General features: G+C 40.7%; 1 protein-coding gene across 5 annotated transcripts in view; it reads right to left on the reverse strand.

Moving 5' to 3' along the window:
* Positions 1 to 13,688: 13,688 nt before the first annotated feature.
* Rrm2b (ribonucleotide reductase regulatory TP53 inducible subunit M2B) overlaps positions 13,689 to 23,828 on the reverse strand; it is a 40,718-nt gene continuing 30,578 nt past the window's right edge. For 4 of the 5 annotated variants that reach the window (XM_046464803.2, XM_046464802.2, XM_046464804.2 and 1 more), the window contains exons 8-9: positions 23,695 to 23,808; positions 13,689 to 17,212 (exon numbers count right to left, since the gene is read on the reverse strand). In XM_046464803.2, the coding sequence (XP_046320759.1) occupies positions 17,060 to 17,212; positions 23,695 to 23,808 (267 nt within the window). In that variant the 3' untranslated portion in view covers positions 13,689 to 17,059. The remainder of the gene's footprint in view (positions 17,213 to 23,694; positions 23,809 to 23,828) is intronic. The other variant, XM_046464801.2, reaches the window with a different exon arrangement.

The following is a 23,828-nucleotide window of genomic DNA, read 5'->3' on the forward strand; positions in this document are numbered from 1 at the left end:
CCCACGAGATACAGGCCCTCGTACTCACTACCGTCCAGTTCAGATCCCGACTTCACATTTGGTTTCCTTCTAAATGGCTGTGCTGGTCCTAAGGCCATGTTAACCCATTTAACAGAAGCCTGGTACATCTACAGAACAGCATGGGTAGATCAACCGGAGGTAGATGGCATTAGTCATGGGGTTCTTTAAAAATAACATAAAATATTTCTTTAAAAATAACATAAAATATTTTGTGATGCACATAATTTCTATTGGTCATAGAGAGCAGAATTAGGCTCTAAAATACTGATTCTGAATAGCCAGGGGAGAAAGTTTATAAAGTTTGCAAATCCAGTAAATATAATGGATTAAGGGTTCATTTGGTGGCAGGAAAGACAATTTTCTTAACAATGCTCTGTCTCAAAGATATTTTTTTTTCCTCAAACCTGTTGCCTTCTCAGCCCATTTGCATTCTGGTCTAGCAAGTGTTTAAATCTATTTTCTTGCCATGGCAACAAGTGATGTAGTTAGTTTTGTCTCGGGGCCATCACATGCAGTTGTACAAGTTGGGCACTGGACAACTCCAGGGGAAGGGGAAAGGGCCACCATTCGCATTCATAGACTTTTTCCTGGTTTTCACAGAGTCTGCTTGGCAGGGCATTTCTGGGTTTTCTCTCTAGCTCCCATTGCTCCAGCTTGCCTGGGTCAGGATTGGGGAAGGACGCCTGGGAAGAGAAAGAAAACTTCCTCTCAAACCTGTTGCCTCCTTGGCTAGTTTGTACTCTGATATGACAAGTGTTTAAAGCTGGCTTTTTCTTTTGTGGGCTCCTCTGAAGATTTGGGGAGCACTTCCCCACAGCCCAGCCACTCGAGCTGCGAGTCTGCAGTGTGGGCAATGCCAGGCTCCCTCCATCTGGCAGCTCCGAGGCCTTCTGCTCTGTTTTCCTGGGGGTTCCTCACATTCTCTGCTGGCATGTCTTGCCCCTGGTGAAAGCCCCCCTGATTGGGACAGGAGCAGGGGGCGGTTCCTTCAGGCAGATCCATGGGGCTTCTGCATGCTTACCCCAAGCCCTGCCTGCTGCCCCAGGACATGAGCTCCTTGGGTGGGAATGGAGGGCTCTGAGTCTCCTCTCAACTCAGGGAGCATGTCCAAGGGACCCACAGAGGCCACTCACCAGGCTTGACACTGAGGTGGCCCTGCCCTTCCCAGAGGGTAGCAGGCTCACAACAGGACAGCATTCTCCCCCAGAAAAATCATCCACATCATCTGTTTATTCCACTCCAACTCTTGTTGAGCTCCTCAATCTGCCTGAAGGGCCCAGGCCCACAGAACAGGTCAGCCCAATTTCCAGTGTGAATTCTGCATATGGAGCCAGCCATCAATGGCCATGATATTGGTACCTTCTGAACTTAGACTCTAATTCTACTTTTTCTTTCCTATTTTTTCTTTTTGTGGGGTGGGGGGAAAGCTACCAGGGATTGAACTCAGGGGCACTGACCACTGAGCCACGTTCCCAGCCCTATTTTGTATTTTATTTAGAGACAGAGGCTCACTGAGTTGCTTAGTGTCTCACCATTGCTGAGGCTGGCTTTGAACTGGCGATCCTCCTGCCTCAGCCTCCCGAGCTGCTGGGATTATAAGTGTGCGCCACCACACCCGGCACTTTCCTAGTGTTAACTGAAATATTAAGACTAAAATTTCAAGGAAAGCCATAATTCTCCTTTTAGATCAGCAGGAAAGATGACACCTGAGCTCACTGGGGTCATAAACTCTGTCCAGATCCGTGGGCACCTGCTGGGAGCCACACTGGAGACCTGCTTGGGATACTGAGGGCTCTGCCCTAGCTTCACCGGAATCATGCTGCCATGGGACAGTGTGGTTCTTTCCATCAATTTAGTAAGTGTCCCAGTGCTAAAGAACCAAATGTAAGATACATCAAATTAAAGAAAATCTTTAAAAAATAATAATTATTGAGAGGGAGAGATAATACCCCCCAAAGCATTTGGTTATGAGATGAAAGAGAATTCTTATAATTACATTGTTAAATTTTTTATTTAACATTTTCAGAAGTCCCTCTCAGACTCTCACAGAACGATTCCCAGAGATGTCCCTCGCTAGTGCTCCAAATCAGCATAAGAAGGGTTCAAAGATGCCTTCTGTGCTCCCCTGACCAGCTTCCCTGGGCTTGCAGAACAAAACTCTCAGTTCTTGGTAATTGCACAGAGGCTGTGCAGAAAGGAGGAGGTCCTGGGGCTACTGGCATCCTGGCTACTACAATGGACAATGGACTGGAAAACCCAGAGTTTCCATGATGATACTCTGAAGGGCTCTGCAAAACCAGCATATGCTTAGGCACAATGATGTCCCAGCTGAGTCCAGACTAGAATCTGGACTCTGGCTCATTGAAAACCCTGTGGGCTGGGGACTCTTTAGGGTACTCATTTGCACAGGTTGGTGTGTATATATACATGTCTCTAGGTCCCTGATTATTTTTTACTTCCTCTAAAGAAAAATTTGAGACAGACACTGGAGGAACTGTCTCCGTGAGGGAATTTGTAAGATGCAGGGCAGACACAATATTGCTTCAAGACTCTGGGGACAAATGAGGTGTAAAACTGGGGACAGGACTATCGCTGCCACCCTAGCATTGAGTCTAGGACCAGGGGATGACACTTAACCCAGACACTGGTGTCTCATAGGTACGACACAGGCTACCACTGGGTTTCTGGGGGTGCTCTGTAAGCAGAGAGCAGCAGCAGGGGCTATCAGAGATGGGATATGATGGGTGGTGGGCTGTACCTGGCAGACTGGCTCCTGAAGGGACCTTCAGTGGCCTCTCAAGGCACCTGAGCCTAGGGGACTTCACAGAGCAAGTGAGGGAAGAATGGGAAGTACAGGAGACTGACCGTAGGGGCTTCATTCCCACCCACAAACTGACTCGGCCTTGGTTGCTGACATGCAGCCAAGAGGCCTCTGCTAAATGAAGCCTTTACATAACAGTGGAACCTGCTTCCCACAGACCCACCTTGCATGGATCAAGGTTTATTCTGGGGCAAATCCTTACTGGAAACAAATCTGATGCCTATTGGAACTTTGGGGTATATGAAGAACCCCTGCAGGTTCCTCCTAAGCATGCAAACTCTGGGCCCCCCTCACCTAGACTGAGCAGAGCTGGGTGAGGCCCAGGAATCTGCCAGCAAGCACCCTGTGCTGAGAGAACCAGTGAACTGAGGCCCACGCTCGGCCAAATGCTCTGTATAACCACCAGGCCGCGTGCGCAACAAAGGGTTGGAAAATCCACGTCCTGCAATAAAATGAAGGCTGCAGATGCATCTGCCCCCTCTACCTTCCAGAGTGGCTCTTCCAGCCCCTCTCCTCTGGGAGCTGGAATAGACTTTGAGAGAGGCCTGTGGCTAAAGGTCTCAAAGAAGTGTCACCTAGCTGCCAGGACAAAGAACTGGCCTTTGTAAACAGGAATTTCTCCCATGAGGACATCCACAACTCCCACCTACTTGTGTTGGAATAGATGAGATCAGTAGTGAAGGGACCCTCAGACAAAAGGAAGAATGAATGGGCAGCTGTGTCAGGTGGCAATGCTTTGCTCTGAAGTTTAAATATAGAAGACATAAGTTGCCCAAAGAGAAAGAGGATGCAAAGGAACCGTCCCCCGTGAAGGGAATCTCTATTCCCATGATTTTTAAGAGAATAAAATAGTCACAAAGCTGAGTTCTCCAGATTCCCAGCCCCAGGGACCCAAAGTTGGGAAGTGAGTGAGGGGAAATGATGGGCAGGAGGGGCCCTCTCCACCACAGTGTTGCCTCCTTAGCCCTGAAAGTGCCTGGAGGGGAGGGAAGAGGAACAGGAGCTGGAGAGCGAGCTGAGAGGAGGCCAGGGGTGGCACTGGAGAGACAGGGGACAGGCGACCATCGAGAGACAGGGGACAGGCGACCATCCAGAGACAGGCTTTGCCAAAACTCCTCGCATTGGCCATAACACCGGGGCGGCATTCTGGGCAATGTGTCTCATCATGTGGTTGTTGACTTATTTTCTGCTCTTAGCTAATATTTAATAAATGGCAGGTGTTAGTCTGCCCCACAGTCCACTGGCTCTCAAACTTCCGTGTGCCTCAGAACCACCTGGAGAGCTTGTTGAAACATCTGTGGGTCCCACCCCAGGGGTTCTGGCTCAGTCTTTGGGGGTTGGGCCTAAGAATTTGCCTTCTCACAAGTTTCCAGTGTTGCCAGTGCTTAAAGCGCGACCAGGTGCCACACTTCAAGAACCACTCAGCCAGCACCTCCTCCCTGGAACAGGTGAAAGAAGATGGGAGGAAGCTGGAGGGAAAAAATAAAAAGGGAAAAAGGACCTGAGAAGAGGTCGTCAGCAACAGTGTGGAGAGGCCAGGCTACTCTGTGGAAACTCAGTGGTCATAAGAAAGTTAAGAGTAAACCCGGTGAAGTGGCACATGCCTATAATCCCAGCTACTTGGGAGGTTGATCACAAGTTCAAGGCCAGCTTGGGCAATTTAGCAACCTGACTCAAAATTAAAAACAATGTAAAGGTTGTAGCCAGTGGCACACACCTGTAATCCCAGAGGCTCAGGAGGCTGAATCAGGAAGACATGAATTCAAAGCCAGCCTCAGCAATGGCAAGGCATTAAGCAACTCAGTGAGCCCCTTTCTCTAAATAAAATACAAAATAGGGCTGGGGATGTGTCTCAGCAGTTGAATGCCCCTGAGTTCAATCTCTAGTACCAAAAAACAGAAAAAGAAAGTTTAGAATAAAACAAAAAGTTTCTATCAGCCAAAGGATACAAGAAATTCCCCATGCAGAACTCACTGCACTGATTTGAAAGCAAATATCCCTGGAAGAAATAATACTCAAATCCACCATTGGTCATTTATACCTTACTCTAAATGAGTTATAAAATTCATACCTACAGGCCAGACATGATGGCACATATCTGTAACCTCAGTAGCTCAGGAGGCTGAGGCAGGAGGATTGCAAGTTCAAGGCCAGCCTCTGCAACTTAGCCAAGGCCCTAAGCAACTTAGTGAGACCCTGTCTCAAAGTAACACATATAAAGGGCTGGGGATGTAGCTCAATGGTAAAGCACCCCTGGGTTCTATCCCTGGTACAAAAAAAAAATCATACCTATGGGTGAGATTGTCATAAGCAAATAGAGATAATTTTACTTCTTTCTTTCCAATTTGGATGCCTTTTCTTTTTCTTGCCCTATTGCTCTGGCTACAACTTCCAGTACAATGTTGAATAGCAGTGGAGGAAGTGGACAACCTTGCCTTGTTCCTTACCATAGGGGAAGCTTTTAGTTTTCACTGCCAAGTTCAAGGTTGCCTGGGGGTGAGATTCATGTCTGAAAAGGTTGGGAAAACAGAAAGAGCAGAGAACCCCCAAGGTTGGGGATGGCCTATAATTTATTCAAATATCTCATTTTACTCTTGGCAGAACTCAAGCTTGAAGTCAAAGTCACTAAGCAGTAATGTAAAAGCAGATAATCTATTTGTTCTAGCTGAAGTTGCTGTTCTGTCTTGGGATAGCTGCGGAAGCTTGGGCAAGGTTCTTGATGTTTCTGGACTTTCTTCTCCTTCTTATAAAATAAGACTGCCAGTGTGAGTACCACAGCTTCATGGCAAGGTGGCAACTGGCCTGAGCTTGCCATCACTTTCAACCCACCAAGACCAGCTCAGCCACAGCTGGTGCTTGGCACCCCTCCCCCTCCCCCAGTGCTCGTCCCTGTCCGCACTGTTCTAATTCAAGCTCCATGATTTTTCCCATGGGAGTTTGCCAAGCCTGTTTTGTCACTCCTTTAAACACCTGGTCAGCAGGCATCCCTATATTACACGTGGGAAAACTGAGGTTGGGAGTTTAAGCCACTCCCCCAAGGTCTCATGGTTAATGAATCCAGAACTATTTCCTCTTTCCACTTTACCGTGCTACGAAACTACCAGCCCAGGAGTTTTTAATGTACCACAAAATTGGAGCCCCCATTTCTGTTGAGTGCAGCTAGCAATACCTCCACTTGAACCCCTGCCCACCCCCTGCACTCCCTCTTTAGTTATGGAACCCTGCTGAGGGCCATTGCTAAGTAAGAATGACACATGGCAATTTATTTGTCAGCCTACCCAATGTTGCTTAGAGGAAGGACTCTCCATATTGACCCAGGTCATTTGCAGTGTCATTGCATGTAAGGTGACCTTGCTCAAGGATCAGGGTGGATCCGGGTTTAGGGTGGATCGGGGTTTAGGGCGTTCCCGGTTTTGGACAATCCGGGTTTAGGGCGGTTCCAGGTTTAAGGTGTACCCTGCTGGGAATAGGGCGTATCCTGCTGCCTCAGGCGCGCCTGCTCGTTGAGTTCTCGTGGGATTCAGAGACTATTTGGGATTTTGCCCAGAACGTGATCGGGACCCGGAACATGAATTCCCCCAGAACGTGTTTGTAGAGTGCCGGTGTGAGTTCGGGAATAAAGAATTGCTGTTTGAATCTACAAGGCTGTGAGTGGCTCGTGATTTTGTGCCCAGCCAGACTGCGGCAGAACCCTGAACCAAGGAGGGCACATTCCTTCTGCTCCTGTCCCTTCCCAACCCAACTGTGCATGGCATGAGCATGTGGTCCCACAGTCTCCCCAAAGGCTATTCGTGTAAGGTATGGGCCATCGGATGAAATAAGCCCTGCAATTTAGTCCTGTCTCAGGAAACTTGAATATTAGTTAAAACACAACAGGAAGGCAGCCATCCAGGAATAATGCAATCCAGCATCTTATCTGTCCCACATACCTGCAGAAGGGAGATGGTTCCTGCTGCCATACAATCCAAAGAGATTGCAAGGTCCTTTGTATTCCAGTCATATCTGAGGCACTGCTTTGAGACACAGGTTCTCATTTGAACATTAAGCACTCCTAACATGGTATCATTTAAAAGGTCCCACCTGCCCTCACCCCTCCCCAGGAAGAAGGGCACTGGGGTATGGTCCTGGAATGATAGGCAGGCAGGACAGCCCAATAGCAGAACCCAGGAAGCCCTTGGAAACTTCCTTTTCTGATCTTAGCACCACTGGGGGATGAGGCCATGAGAAGGCAGCCAACCAACCGCTAAGGGCCACTTTGTCCCCTCTGCCAAAATGCAGAAGAGCCAGGCTAGACACAGGCTGGGTGGGGATGAGTGTTGATGAAGGATCCTAATTGCTGAGCAGTGGATCTGGGTGTCTTGTGTTTTTAAATGCTTTCTAAAAATGTAGTGAGCATAGGGATATTGAAAGTACCCTATGGGTGAGAGAGACAGGCTGAGATGGAAAGGATAATGATCTCATTTTGAATTATTATTAAAAGGGGAAGTTATTTTAATTAAGATTCATTTGTTATAACTAATTGAAGCCATGAATAAGAGTGGCTCAGGTAATCTTAACATTTATTTTCTTGCAGAACAGAAATTGAAGGTAGGAGGTTACAAGACTGGTTCAACCATGTAACAAACAATAATAGCTTCATAAAACAGGCTTGGGCTGGGGATGTAGCTCAGTGGTAGAGCACTTGCCTAGCATGTCCAAGGATTTGAGTTCAATCCCTAGCTATAACTTATTTTTTTAAATATTTATTGTTTAGTTGTAGTTGGACACAATACATTTATTTTATTTTTTTATTTTTATGTAGTACGGAGGATTGAACCCAGGGCCTCACACGTGCTAGGCAAGCACTCTACCACACAGCCCACAACCCCAGTCCTATAACTTATTTTTAATAACCAAGAAAGAAAAAAAAGAAGCAAAAAATAGGCTTGTCATTCGTTTTACCTTTGCCATTATCAGTACATTTTCATTCTTCCTTGTGTTTGTGGCCTTATGGTCATAAGATGGCTGCCACTGTTCCAAGAATTACAACTTCACACTTCTGTTTGGAGGGTATAGAAAGGATGCCTGGAAGATATCTTATTTTCACAAGCCTCATCCTTTGCAGAGAGGGGGGAGAAATTCTTCATAAGACCCCAGTCAGCTTTTCTATCTCATTAGCCAAACTGGACCACTTGATCACTTCTAGGTGCAAGGGAGTCTGGAAAATCAAGTCTGCAGTTTTCCCAACTTATACCATTGGAAGTAAGCAAGGGCTCTGAAAGGTTTTGGAGCAGAAGACTACAAGTATCTGCTATAGGGATAAATAGAAATGTGGCCAAAATTGAAAGTGAAATAAAAGTCCTTCCCCTAAGATCAGAGGAAAGGTTTTTGAAGATATCTACAGTTTCAGTAAAAAGGAAATTTCTATTGTTTAAAAAAAGAAAAACTGACCTTAAATATATCTACACATGTCCACACTCAGTTCAAAACAAAACAAACAATGAGTCAGGGAAGCTTCAAAATTCTGCATTCCTCTGACCAAATTTATCTCAGGAAAAAATTCTGTCTGGAAATGAAGTTGCACGTGTCAGGTACAGGGGTATGTATATAATTATACAGAGAAATGTTCAGTACAGAAGTTTATAATAGCAAGCAGCTAGAGCAAACCAAGCACTCCTCCTACCCAGTCCTGCTCTGCAAGGTACTGAGGTCAAGTACAAAGCTGGCCTGCAGAGGAGAACAGCCCCTCCCCTCGTGCTGTCCTCTCTGTGCTGTCCCCACAGGGGAAGGTTTTATGAAACCACCCTTTTAAGTACTACCTTCACCCCATTCTACCTGAGAGGGTTTGCACAATGGCCTTTATGCTACATTTAGAAGCTCTTCTTCATCCCACCACGTGGGGGCAAATCTCTCAGGCCTGTGTCCTTCCCCCAGGGTAGCTTCTCTCCTAGGAGACCCCCTGCAAACAAACATCAGGTGGGCTGGGCGTGGTGCTGCATGCCTGTAATCCCAAAATAAGAGAATCCCAAGTTCAAGACCAGCCTCGGCAACTTAGTGAGGTCTTGTCTCAAAATAAAAAGGGGCTGAGGATATAGCTCAGTGTTAAAGCGCCCCTGGTTCAATCCCTAGAAACAAATATCAGGTAAGATACCACAGCTCTTTCCTCCACATACCCAGCCACGCTTGACTCCCAGAAGGTGGGGCTTAGGTGCAAGTAGATCTCCCTGCTGCAAATGATAACCAGGCAGAATTCCATCTGGTTCAAAGAGGGGCTTTAAAGACAGAGTAGCATTGAGTCTGGATTTTCAAACTGTCAATCAGTTGAGGGAACACAGGTGAGATCTCCTGGGACTGAGGATTCTTTTTAGAGTATGATACATTGTGCTACTAAAGCTACATGAGACTCTGCTACTTGCAGAACAGACAAGCGAATTATTCATTATTAAAACTTGTGATTTGTTTGCTAACCTTAAAGGGAAATGTTCCCGATAACAGCAACAAAGGATATTAAACGTGTACAGATAATAAAGGTGAACTGAATTTCACTTGCTCCTAATTACCATGGGCAGAGTAAAGCTATCTTATTAAGAAAATACAAGATTATATCCCAGCTAATGAAAATGCTTTATACTAAGACAACTTAGAAATACAAGCTAAAAATGTGCATGGTCAGTCTGCAAAATGGAAATGAACACTTATACGATGAAGAAATTATTAAAGATGACATAACAGGAAGCTCATCCTTGAAGAACCATTGGTTTTAGATCCCTCTAAAAGGAATGTTCCTGCATAGGGTTCTATTCTAGTGCCAGATAGAAGCAATGTGACAGCAATTATACTTATTGAGGGCTTATCATGAGCTGGGTGTTGTTTTATGTCTTCTACATACTCCTACCGCACGGAAGGGCCATTCTATTGTCTGTCCAAGTTTATAGGTAATAAACTTGAGGCATAAAGAAGGCAGGTAACTTGCCAAAGTCACCCAGCCAGGATGTGGCTCCAAGACCTGTGCTCTTCCTTATATCAAGCATAGCACCCCACATTTGGAGGTACTTTCTATGGGCTGCAAGTGAATTATCTGAATCAACATGGATTTATTTTGCAAGGTGTGGTGTCATTTAATGACCCCCCCCCACCCGCCAGCTCCCAGGAAACCTGCCCCTCAGACCCATATAGGGAAAATACTGTCATTCTGTCCTGACCTCAGGCTGAGATGAATGACCTTCAAGTAACCAGAGCCAAAGGAACTTGTGGGACCCTTGTGTACAACAGACAAGAGCTAGAATGTCCCCTCTGTCCCCAGCTCCTCTCTGAAGGTACCAGAGGAGGGTAAGTGATAATTTTCTGCCATTTCTAAACCTCCCCTCTCCATCTAATCCATGGATAAGCAAATACCAAAACCCCCTCGGACTCTGCACCTTGTCCAGGCCCTCCGACACCTCTGAGATCTGTGGCTTGAACCATTGTTCTTTAACTGCTTGGGATCTGTTACAGAAACACTCTTCCTCTTTCAGTTGGTTCAGAAATCAGGGTTTCCCTGAGCCACTGTGGCCTAGACTTTCATCTCTGTACCCAGGGCTGAAATTCCCCAGGGACTTCTGGCATTGGTCATCCTAAAGGGGCCGGAACCAAGAATGCAGATCTTCTTTGTGTCTACAGGCCTCACTCCTGCTGGGCATGTTTCTCTGAAAACAGAATCTTCCTTCTTTAAAATCTTCCTTCTGTGTCCTGCAATGAAGAAGCAGTTTCTGAACTGAGAAGCCAGTGGCTCAAGGGCTCCACCGTGAGGAAGCCAAGAAAAACTCATCTTCAGGAGCAGGTGCCACCGGTGGGGTGCCCAAGGTGGGAGATGGGGACCAGGCAGCAGTGGGGCACCCAGGTCATGGCCCTGGCCTGTCTGGAAAGGGAGAGACTTGACACAGTGTCTCCTTCTGCCCACATCTTTGCTTTCCTCGACCCAGGGAAGGCAGGAGGCCACACCAGCCTCCCCTGGCTGGCTTTCTTCTGCCTCCATGCCAGGCACATTGGGGACAGATGACTCTGAACTCATTTGTTGCAGCTGGAAAGTTGCTGAAACTGTTCTTCCCTTTCTGAGAATTAGATTGAATTGGCTTCACTAAATTCTCCCATCAACCCTGCCCACCAAATCCCCACCCAGACTGCAAGGCCAGCATTGACTGCCAGCTGCTAGCAGGATGCCACGGTCCCTCTGCTGGCTTCTCCTCCTGGAATCTGACCCCTCCTGTAGCCTGACCCCTCCTGTAGCTGCCTGCTCTCCCTGCCCCCTCCCCAGACTGCTGCCCATCAGTGGCACCAACATCTTGACTAGAGGATTCTGAGCAAAGTTTTTTATGAGCTTTGACATCAATTGGAACGGACACAGAATGCTAACTCTATCTGTACCACTTTAGGAGTAGACATTCTCTGAAACTCACCTTGAAAATGAGGGCAAAATTTTATTGACTTTATTGTGTGTCTGCCCTGCTACAAGGTTGACAGTATGTCTTGTCTTTTTCATGATTTTATCTCTAGCACCGCCATGGTACCTGGCATGTAAGAGACCTCTATAAAATTTAAAGGGAAAAAATATCTTCCCAATAGAATTGTTAGGAGAGTAAATGAAATGACATATATAAAGCACATAGGTCACACGTGGCCTGTAAATAATGGTTTCTAGCTACTCAGTTATTTTGATAAGATAACAGGTTTCATGATGCAAAATAATTCTGTCACCCATCCAATCATTGAATACTTATTGAGCATCTGCTACATGTTGCACAGGACAACACAAGTATATTTTGCTATTTTTTTGCAGTACTGGAGATCAAACCTAGGACCTTATGCATGCCAGGCCAGTGTTCTAGCAATGAGCCATGTCCCCAGCTCAGGGTGAAGAACACGGTCCCTACCTTAAAGTGGCTCAACCACAACTTCAGGACATAGTGTGCCAAGATGGCCATAAGTATAGAGAGCCATGAGCATACATAGACTAGGCAGTGAAGAAGGCAGGAGCAGTGGAAAAGAACATTCTATATGACACTCTTGTGCCCATTGATAAGGATGAGTCTCTGGAGATGAGAAGATCACACAAGGGAGACATGCTTGGAATAGCTTTTTTTTTTTTTTTTTTTTTTTAACTAGTCTATTTGTTCAGAGAGGAAAAGGCTGATTATAGCTGGCTGTTGCCTTCAGCTGGCCAGACTCTGTTTCAAAAGAACTGTGTGAAGGGCTATGGGAGCCTTGAGATTTTAGGTTCCAAACCAAGAGACCAAAACCAACAGATGGCAGGAATGAGAGGCAGGCGCTGCCTTACCGTCTGGAACTTACACAAATTGTAGTAAGCATATCTTTGTTGGCCACCACTTTATTACCCTGGGTTCTGGGCAGGACTTCTCAGGAAACTCTTCCAAACTCCTTAGGCAGCTCTGAACATTCTAGACAGGCGATCACATAGTGTGGCCCAAGGTTAACACTTACCACATGCAATCACTGTCAGCATATGCCATTCTGAGTTCTATCTGTACTACTGCTGTTCCTAATATTTTAAATTACTTTTTTATTTAAAGAAATGTTTTCAGAGGATATCTATTTCCCTTGCAATATGGAAGTCTTTACACATTTTTGCCACTCTGGTCAGGCTCCAGCAGACAGCGCCCCTCCACTCCTTCTACAGAGTGAAGCTCAGACAATTGCCAGCATGCTGAGGGGCAGGACCTCAAGAGATGCAGATGAAACTAAACTGGCACCTGCAATGGAGTGTGTTACAGGCTGTGCAGGTCAAGGGGATCATATCTCTCGAAGATCTTCTTGAGTACCACCAGAAGTAGGAACAGAAATTTGGGTTAGTCGGTGAACAGATGATGGGATTTAGAGCCTTGACACCTTGATTGGAGAGCTGCTGCTAACATCTGCTAGCTCTGGGGCCTTGGACAAGAAAATGAACTTCTCTGAGCCTCAAGTCTTATGACAGCAATTCCTCAAAAAATAAGTGAACCAACAAAACAATTGGCATGACAGGACTGCAGAAGCACTTTGTAAACTCTTCAATTTTCACAAATACCAATTTTATTGAGAATTAAATTTTCAAGACACATGAAGTTGGACTTTATCATTGATGAGGGGCTATCATGATCATGGTCAATATCTTGACCAGTGCTCAATTAAGTAAGCAAATGAAGGATGCCTCTTGCCCCTTTTTCCTGTGTATAAACAACCTGGATAAATGAACAGAAGGCAGGTGTGGTTGTGAGAGCTGGCACAGGATGCAGAAAACCCAGATGCACGATGAGGGCTATCCTGCCATAAACATGTCCTCTAGAAAGGTCGTGGAAAACCTAGACAGCTGGATGGTGGTTCTTCTCTGCCCCTCCTGCCACACCTCAACTCAGCAGGTTTTAAAAGGCCAGTACTCTTCCAACTACCACCACCTCAGCATCGTCCCCACAGTGTTCCATATTGGCCTCATTCTTGACCCACCCCCTCATGTCTTCTGCCACCCAAAGCCTTGCCCTGTGCCTTTGGTGACCCCCTGCTCCAAAATCAGTCCACTCTGCCCCTCTACTGCCTCTGTTATTGGAAAGTACTTTGCTCTGGGAACTTTTTTTCCCATGCAGTCCTCCTAAGAGATTTTTTTATTTTCTCATATGTCTATGGACTCCCAGGTCTATGAGGGAAAGTAGGGCTGGATTCTCAGTGGTCACACTGCCACCTCTGGACCATGAGTACCCCATTCTTTTGTAACAAATACATTTGAGAATCACAACTCATCTCTATTCCCCTCTCCTTCTCCTGACAATACCCCTCATTCAGTGAAGACCTAAATATCTGGCTGCAGAAACATTCTTATTCAAAAAGGACATACACATAATGATGTAGCAATGATAGTTTATTTTAACATACTAAACCAAAAATTAACAATTTCTTTCTTTGAAAAAAATATGAATTCTGTACATGTGGGGTTGGTTTAAGTGACCATAATGTATTTTACCAAAAAACAAATTGTTATAGCCCATCTTATAAAGATTTCTATACAGAGAGTAGATGCTAAATAATTTTGCTGAATGATTTTTTAAAAATCTACATATAGTTGTAAAATAGTTAAGTTCATAAATTAAGAATACTGTGAATTTACTTAACTGTACAAAAGAATCATTCTCTGATCTTCCATTTTTACATATATTTTCTTTTACAGAATTCAATGATTAAATTCTCTCTCCTAAGGTCCTAAGAATATTCTTCAAACCTTCAGCAGTTTACAAATGAGCAGACCACTTAAAGGGAAATGGTGAAAAAAGGATTTCATTTCTATGCTACTCATTCAGAATCTGCTGAGTTGGCCACCCATTCACTCAACCTGGTTCAAAATCTTGATACTTGAATATAGGTTTGATTTGGCTTTCATGCAGCCCATCAGCATTCATGACATTTATCTCTTACTTAAGCTGTACAAAGGAAATCTGGAAATTCTATGACAGTGATGTTATCATACTTAAATGCAATATGCAAAATTCTGAAAATTAAATAACTTATTTTTTTAAATATACATACCACAATCTTTTTTTCAGTAATCACTTTTTCCATGTACAAATGAAAAAAAAATGGCAAAAGAAACAGAATAATCTGGATATTCCAAAATAAAATGACTATAAAATTTTTATTTAATAAAACATGGTTGAGGTACACTTTTATTGTATAAGTAATTGTTAATTACTGTATATAATTGGACAGCAAAATCCAGCCCTGTCTGAAAGCACTGGGTCAAACTGTCTTTTTAAGTCCTTCCAGGCCATGATTCTTCATGCTGCAATAAAATATTTTTTAATAAGTGCAATTTATCATAGAAGTATGTATGCACTTTTATGTTCCTAAATATAAAAACTTAATTGTAACTACCACAGACATGATTTAAATATATGTGTTATGAAGAGAAACAGTATAAACATACTCAATTTTTTCTTGTGAGATATTAAAAAGGGATTTCATGTCATGATTCTGAAAAACCTAAGAACAAAAGTACTGAACATAATAAATAAATATGCAATCTAGAGGCATTAAAAATGGTCTAAAATACTGAATGTAACAAAATCCAGTGTATTAAAGTTCAGTATTTTAGTATTAAGCATTCTTCCCCAAATGCAGTTACATAAGCTTCACATTAAGGCACCTGTCATTCCCTATAAGAAAGATCTGGATTCAAATAAAGGCAAAATGCACTATAAAACTTTTATTCTTTCATTCTGATACCTTTATATATTACCATCTTTAAATAATTTTGAACAGTGTAATTTATCATAGATATATAAATATCTTTGAATATAATACTTGAATATAGTTCAAATGGTTCCCAGTGGTATTTTGAGACTCTAATTAAAGTCTGTCTATATATTAATACTGTGATACTATGTGACATATTAATTAACAAGGAAATAGGTAAAAAACAAATCAAGATGGATGGAAAAGAACCAAATTTTAAGAGATGCGACAACCTCTAAAAAAATTATACCGTAGGGACAGTGACTATGAGATCTTGATCAACTTTTTTTGAGACTCACTCTCTCCATCTGTAATGTTTCAATAATAGCTCCCTATAAAGCTTAGAAAGCTTTTGTGAGATCAAATGAGATGATGTAAAAATAAAAACACTTGGCAAACTGGGAACAAATAGAATTATGATAATCAGAACATCTCAAGTTTGATATTCTAATAATAAAAGTTATGACCTTCATTCATCACTTGAGAACTCCAGTTTTGATCAATTAGTTGATGAACAGAAGCAAAAATTTATACAGAGAGAAAATCTCTCAATTTTAGCTTCCAGAATTTTATAAAGTACACTTGGCTGTGAATAGGAAGCTACCTCTTGACGCTTCCTAAAACTGAAGAAGGGGCAGATTGCCCAGACACCTTGGCTCTTGGTCTTTACTCTGTTTCCATTAAAGAGACTTCCATCTCCCTCACCATCTGTTATCATGCAAGATACATGGTTTCATTGAAAGACACTTTCCTTTAATAGCATAGAAAGATTTTAAGGATATTAAGAAATAGCTGGAATCAGTCTTGGATACCTTCCTCAGCTTGATACAAATATGAAAGGATTCAATAATATCTATCAAATTTTCCCTTTGTTAGTCCATTTCTTGTATGTAGAAGTGATTCTAGGCCAGCTTTTCCCAGTGTATGTTCTGAGGAACACTAGGTGAGGGGGGATATTAATAGGTGAAAAACAGATCTGTGTTGGGTATGTTTGAAATATACAAGGAGAGATTAGTGTCTGGACTGTAGACTTTCTCAGTCTTTGAAGTCTCACATATACATTCTAAAGAAAGATGGAGAGTACCACATTTCCCAAAATCATCTGACCTCCAAATCCCTTTTACTCACACATACACATACAAAAAAAAATCTAGAGGGGCTAATAGCTCTGGGAATATTCTTTGGGAAATGCTATTCTAGCCAATTCATCCTGGTTCTAAACATTCCAGGGCTAAATCTGGCAACAGTTACCATTTTATTTCTGAAGTAGAAGAATAATTTTGCTTTCAAGGTCAACCACCATAATAACCTCCTAGATTCTACTCTATGAGTATCCCTTCCAAAGCAACTAAGAACTAAATTTCCTTTCTACTGAGAAATTCAATGAAGTTATTCTCATGTAGATAATTACGTCTTTCTAAGGAAATTCTTATATTATTCCCCCAAACATTAAAAATAGGGATCTAATTATTTCTAGATCTTAGGACCCAGAATCATAACTATTTGAAAGAGAGGACATTTTATCATAATATCACTCCAATTAACCCTACCAATAATAATGATAGTGGTGGTAGTATTAACTAAGCACTTGATCCTCATATTACTCTATGAGTTTAGGATCTATTATTATACCTATTTTAAAGATAAGTACTCTGAGGTTTACAGAGATTAACTGATCTGCCAAGAGTCACACAAAGGAGTAAGGGCAGAACCTCAAACCCATATCTGACCCTTCACCCCAAACTCTTAACCACTAAATAATGCCATCATATACTCTAGTAACAATAACAAAAAAGCAATTCCTATTACAGGAAAATTAGAGTGTATTTATATAAATTCAATGTAATTAAAATTTGGTTTTAGATTTCCTTTTGATCAAATTCCCATTTCTTTAAAGTAAATATGTTAAGTTTTTTTTTTTAAGTAGAGAAAAATAGACTATTATTTACCAATGAAGGCTACAGGGTCTTTAAATAGAAGAAGGTTTTAAAAATCTGCATCCAAAGTGAAGACATTATCTGTGGTTTCTGCCATAACGGCAAAACGCTGATACTCTGAAACTCGTTTCTCAAAGAAATTTGTTTTCCCTTCTAAAGAAATGTTTTCCATAAAATCAAAGGGATTTTCTGCCTGAAAAATCTGAAAAGAAAAGACACATTATTAGATATTCTGAAGAAGCCAAATAAATGATATCCTACAACAATGGCAAAAATGACAATCAATCAATCAATTTTATTTTATTTTTCTCTCTGGAGATTCTTTTTTTTTTTCTTTTGGTGCTGGTTCAAACCCAGGGTCTCATGCATGCCGAGTACCTGCTCGACCACTAGCTACAACCCTAGCACATGCCAATATTTCCTTTTTTTTTTTTCAGTTTGAGTATATTTTATTTATTTATTTCTTTATTTTTAATGTATTGGTTCTTTTTAGTTATACATGAATAACAAATAGAATCCATTTGAGCTTAGATTTCCCAACACCTTTCTAGTCACCTACATGGTCATATTGTTCTCCTAAGGTCCTGGAGGCACTGAAATATGACCTAGTCAACAATCAAGCTTGACAAATTTTCATGAGTGACGTCACCTACTAACCTCCTCCAAGAATACCTTTGGTATTCTAATAAACAGGAAATATTTCAGGAAATGAAATATCTAATACTAACAACCCAAGGGAATGTTCTCATGGCTTGCAAGATTCAATACACCATAGAAACTAGAGGCATTTTTTCATAGGAATTACTATCAGGTAGTCATCTATACACAATATACAAAATATTAAATTATCAACAATGTCCTGAGCTCTTAAGTATGCTTCTTAGTTCATAACAGAATACATAAGGTCAAATTGACCTTAACAGGTCATAATCAGGAAAGATAAAATTAACTCTATCCAGAGTGACTAGATATCTGCAAACAAAGTCCATTTCCTGTATGTAGAAATGATTCTAGGCCAGCTTTTCCCAATGTATGTTCTGAGGAACACTAGGTGAGGGGGGATACACGCTGGACACATGCTGGACACATGCTGACAAGAAGTTTTTTCACTACTGAATTAAAGAAGAAGGGCTGGAAATACAGCTCATTGGAAACATTTCAGTGATTCACAAGGTACAATAAAAAAGGATTTCTGAGTTTAGGAGTATGCAAGCAGGAATTACAAACATCACAGATGAGAATAGATTCAAATAATCCAATTTTTTAAATGGGTAAAGGATCTGAATAGACACATAGACATTTCTTCAGAGAAAATATACAAAAGGCCAATAAACACATGAAAAAATATTCAACATCACTATCCATTAGGGAAATGCAAATCAAGACCCCAATGCTCGAATAAGAGAGATAACAACTGTGGGTGAGGAGGTGGAGAAATGGGAACCCTCATATACTAGTGGGGATGTAAAATTGTGCAACCACTTTGGGAAACAAGCAGTTCTTCTTATGATTAAACATGGAGTTACTGTATGATACAGCATTCTCAGCCCTAGGTATATATTCAAGAGAAATGAAAATATATGTCACAGCAGCATTATTCATGATAGCAAAAAGTAGAAGTAACTCAACTGTTTGTCAACTGATGAATGAACAAATAAAAATTCCATATAGTCATATAATAGAATACCATTTGGTCATAAGGAGTAAATAAGAATTGATGCATGCTACATTGTGAATGAATCTACTAAGGAAAGAAAAGAGTTACAAAAGTCATGCATTTAACAATTCTATTTATATGAAATGGAATATACAGAAGAGTCAAATTTATAGACAGAAATTAGATTAGAGATTGCCTAGGAGTGGAAGGGATGAGGGGAAAGAGGGGGTGGCTGACTGTTAATAGGGTAAACTTTCTTTCTGATATTATAAACATGTTACCATGTTCTAAAATAGATTGTTGTGAAGATTGTGCAACTGTGAACATACTAAAAACCACTTAATTACCAGGTGGGATAATGCACACTTGTAATCCCAGCAACTCAGAAGACTGAGGCAGTAAGAAGGCAAGTTCAAGCCAGTCTCAGCAACTTAGTGAGGCCCTCAACAACTTAGAGAGACCCTGTCTCAAAAAATAAAAAGGGCTGGCAATGTAGCTCAGTGGTAAAGCACCCTTGGTTTCAATCCCAGGGCTAAAAATAAAAATAATAAAACAACTATACATTTTAAATGGGTGAACTGCATGTTATATGATTTATATCTAATATATATATAATAAATCTGTAAACATAAGTGCACATATGTATGTATATGTATGTGTGTGGGTATATAAAGATATATAGATAAATAGAGTACTCATATGCTGTGTGTGGCTGATAACTGAATCCTGTGAAACTGCCTCTCAGAGAGAGTGAAGCTGCAAGACACAGCAGAAAAGACAGTGTACCAATAATAGATTCACTGGATTTTAGAAATGGGGAACTTCAATAAATTAGATCTGAATCATTTATGGCATGGACAAGGTAATCAAGCTAAATTAAGCAGCTTTTTTTTAACACATAGAAAAATTTTAATGTTTTTTGACTAATCTGTAGCTAAGAGAAGTTGATAACATCAATAATGTGACTTCTATTTAAGAAACTGTTAAAATGGCTGGGGATGGGGCTCTGTGGAGGGTGCATGCTTAGCATGCCCAAGGCCCTAGTATTCAATTCCCAGCACCACAAAAAATAATAATCATAAAAAGAATCCATTAAATGATGATCATTTACTAATAATCTTCTCAAAAACTGTCAGTATAGAATAATTGTTTTCAAGCTCCTTGGGTTCAAAATTTAGTTCATGTGCTTGAGATTGTTTTCTTAATATTCACATGAACTTTCTGAAAACCTCTCTGGTTGCATTCTACAAGCTTTGAAATATAGTAATCTTACTGTTATATTTTCAAAGTTTATTTTATTTTTTATTTTTTGGTACTGAAGATTGAATCCAGGGGTGCTTAACCACAGAGCCACATCCCTGGCCCTTTTTTAATGTTTTTGAGACAGGGTCTGGCTGAGTTACTAAGTGCCTCCATAAGTTGCTGAGACTGGCCTTTTTTAAAATTTTTTTAATTTATTTGTTCCAATCAGTTATACATCACAGCAGAATGCTCCTTGATTCATTGTACACAAATGAAGTACAATTTTTCACTTCTCTGGTTGTACCCAAAATATCTTATATCTTATACAAAATATAAGAGGTTTGTGCAATTTCTGATTTTTCATTCATGCAATCATACATGTACCTAGCGTAATAAAGTCTGTCTCATTCCACCATCTTTCCTACCTCCATCCTCCCTCCCTCCCTCCCTTTGCCCCATCCAAAGTTCCTCCACTCATCTCATGCCCCACCCCCATTATGATAAGCATCCAGTTATCAGAGAAAACATTTGGCCTTTGGTGTTTTGGGATTGGCTTACTTCGCTTAGCATGATTTTCTCTAACTCCATCCATTTATCTGCAAATTCCATGATTTTATTCTCTTTTACATGTATATATACCACAGTTTCTTTATCATCTATTGAAGGGCATCTAGGGTGGTTTCACAAAGGCTATTGTGAATTGTGCTGCTATTGATGAGGCTGTGTCCCTGTTTTTAAGTCCTTTGGGTATATGGTGAGGAGTGAGATAGCTGGGTCAAATGGTGGTTCCATTTCAAGTTTTTTAAGGAATCTCCATATTACTTTCCAGATTAAAAACTATTTTGAATGGTTATACAAAATGAAAAATTTACTTTTGTCTTTTCACTTTTCTTTTCATCTCCCCTGCCTGACAGGTTTGCAACAGTTTCAGAATCTGACCTTGTACAACCTTTAAAATAAAATTCTAAAGTCAAAACAAAACAAAACTATTTTGAAAATCTATACTCCAGTAAAACAGAAAATCCTGAGGCTAGCTTTGAACTCACGACCCTCCTGCCTTGGCCTCCCAAGCCACTGGGATTACAGGTGTGTACTACCGAGCCTGGCTCAAAATTTATTTTTTAATTTTTAATTTCTCTCTCTCTCTCCCCGCCTCCCCCTCCCCCTCCCTCTCACTCCCCTTCCTCATTTTGGTACTAAGCACACTACCACTGACCTACACCCCTAACCCCTTTATTCTCCTTTTGATGAATACTTTTTTCCATTTCTAAGTAGATGGAGCTCTTTGGCAACCTTTTATTGTTAACCTTTTGTATGTTTTTTGCCTTCAAAAATATAAGAGGTTTGTGCAATTTCTGATTTTGGGAATTTATTCAGATATTTTGAAGACCCAGGAGAAGATTTATACCGAGTTTAGATTTTCTTTTGTAAGAATAAGTATGTTTTATATAACTACAATTATCAAGTTCCCAAAAGAAAAACTGAACCCAAGGGAAAGCAGTTTTCCCAATAAGCAAGAGATCATGGATATGAGGATATGGTGGAGGTTAAAGAACAATGAATTCATTTTAAGGTTTACATAAGCAAATTAATTTTCCTAAAACCAAACATATCAGTAAAAGTTACTAACAAATAGAGAGTGTCTTGCAACTAAAACAATAAAATAAAATGGTTTGTCTCTTCATATTTTTTTTTTTCATTTTTTAAATTTTTGGTACCACGGATTCAACCCAGGGGCACTTACCACTGAGCCACATCCCCAGCCCTTTTTATTTTTTGAGATAGGATCTCGCCAAGTTGCTTAGTGCCTCCCTAAGTTGCTGAGGCTGGCTTTGAACTTGCAATCCTTCGGGCTCAGCCTCACAAGTTGCTGGCATGGTTTATCTTAAAAAATATTTTGCCACCACTTGACTCAATAAGTACTTCTGCGGTTACCATAATAGAAATGCACTACCAAAAGAAGTAATGACTGCACCGAACATTGTGGATTTTATAAGTTTTATCATTAAATATAATTTAAACTTACAATTCCAAACTAAAAAATTAAAACTTACAATTTCTACTTACCATGTAAGAACATAGATACAGAACATAGTTAAGTAAGGCCCCTAAAACATATTTTACAAAAGCATTTTCTATGACCATTTCACTTACATTGAGTACAAAATGACCATTTACTGTGCATTATTGTGTCTGAGATTATTTTAAGTGTTTTAGGTATCATCAACAATTATTTGTGGCATTATTATTTTTTTTATTTCCACTTTATGGATGAAGAAACTGAGATAGAGGTTAAGCAACTTGCCAAAGGTCACAAAGCTAGAAAGCAGTGGAACCAGGATTCAAACCTAGGTAGTCTGATTGCAGGCTCCATCTCCTGTGAGTAAGGTGAAAACCAAATATCTTTTAAAAATTCAGGTACATTATCTCTGATATACAAAATAAGAGAAAAAAACTTATACACAACTAATTTCAAAGAGTCAAATCAGGAATGGGAGCATAGCTCAGTGGTAGAATACTTGCCTAGCATGTGCAAGACACTGGGTTTAATCCCCAGCACCACAAAAAAAAAAAAAAGTTAAAAAAAAAAAAAAGTCAAATGATGACATTTAATGTCTTCCTAGTAACTATCCCCTATTTAAAAGTATTAACCTCTAACTTGCCAAGTAAACACGTAAGAATTTAAAAAAGGGTAAATTTAAATGCAGATCAAATAAAATTACCTGAACATAATTCTATTAAATTATACCTGCAATATTACAAGGTAATGTATTGAACTTATTAGTGCTAATATTTACCAGCTTCCTATTTCTATTTTGAATTTCATTTTAAATTTCAAAGGATTTTATAAAACCAATTTGTTCATACAAAATACATTTCTGCCAGTCAAAAATGGCAGCTACTAAGAATATAAACAACAATAAGTGTTGACAAGGATGTGGGGGAAAAGGCACACTCATACATTGCTGTTGGGACTGCAAATTGGTACAGCCGATACAGAAAGCAGTATGGAGATTCCTTGGAAAACTGGGAATGGAACCACCATTTGACCCAGCTATCCCTCTCCCCGGTCTATACCCAAAGGACTTAAAAACAGCATATTACAGGGATATAGCCACATCAATGTTTATAGCAGCACAATTCACAATAGCTATGATTGCAGAATCAACCTAGATGCCCTTCAGTAGATGAATGGATTAAAAAATGTGGTATATATATATATATATATATACACAATGGAATATTACTCAGCAATAAAAAAGAATAAAATCATAGCATTTGCAGGTAAATGGATGGAGTTGGAGAAGATAATGCCAAGTGAAGTTAGCCAATCCCAAAAAAACAAATGCCGAATGTTTTCTCTGAATATAAGGAGACAAATTCATAGTGGGGTTGGGAGGGGGAGCATTGGAGGAACAGACGAACTCTAGATAGGGCAAAGGGGTGGGAGGGGAAAAGGAGGGGGCATGGGGTTAGAAATGATGGTGGAAGGGGATGAACATCATTATCCAAAGAACATGTATGAAGACACGAATGGTGTGAATATACTTTGTACACAACCAAAGATATGAAAAATTGTGTTCTATATATGTAATATGAATTGTAATATATTCTGCTGTCATATATAACAAATTAGAATTTAAAAAATTAAAAAATTACATCTCTGTCATGAACATTTTAAAAGTAGAATTATATATTATAAATGCTTTTGTAAAACATTTTAGGGGCTTTACTTAACTGTAACATTTTACCTGGTAGTAAAAGGGTGGTTTTGAACACCTTACCTTTGAGAATCCCAGTTCCACAAGTAATCTGTCAGCTACAAACTCAATATACTGTTTCATCAAAACACAGTTCATCCCAATGAGGCCAACTGGCAAGGCTTCTGTTAAAAACTCCTGGAAGGTAAACAAAACCA

This window comes from Marmota monax, unplaced genomic scaffold (assembly GCF_021218885.2).
Source record: "Marmota monax isolate L192 unplaced genomic scaffold, Marmota_monax_Labrador192_F-V1.1 WCK01_AAM20220418_F8-fsc00003, whole genome shotgun sequence".
Taxonomy (NCBI): Eukaryota; Metazoa; Chordata; class Mammalia; order Rodentia; family Sciuridae; genus Marmota; species Marmota monax.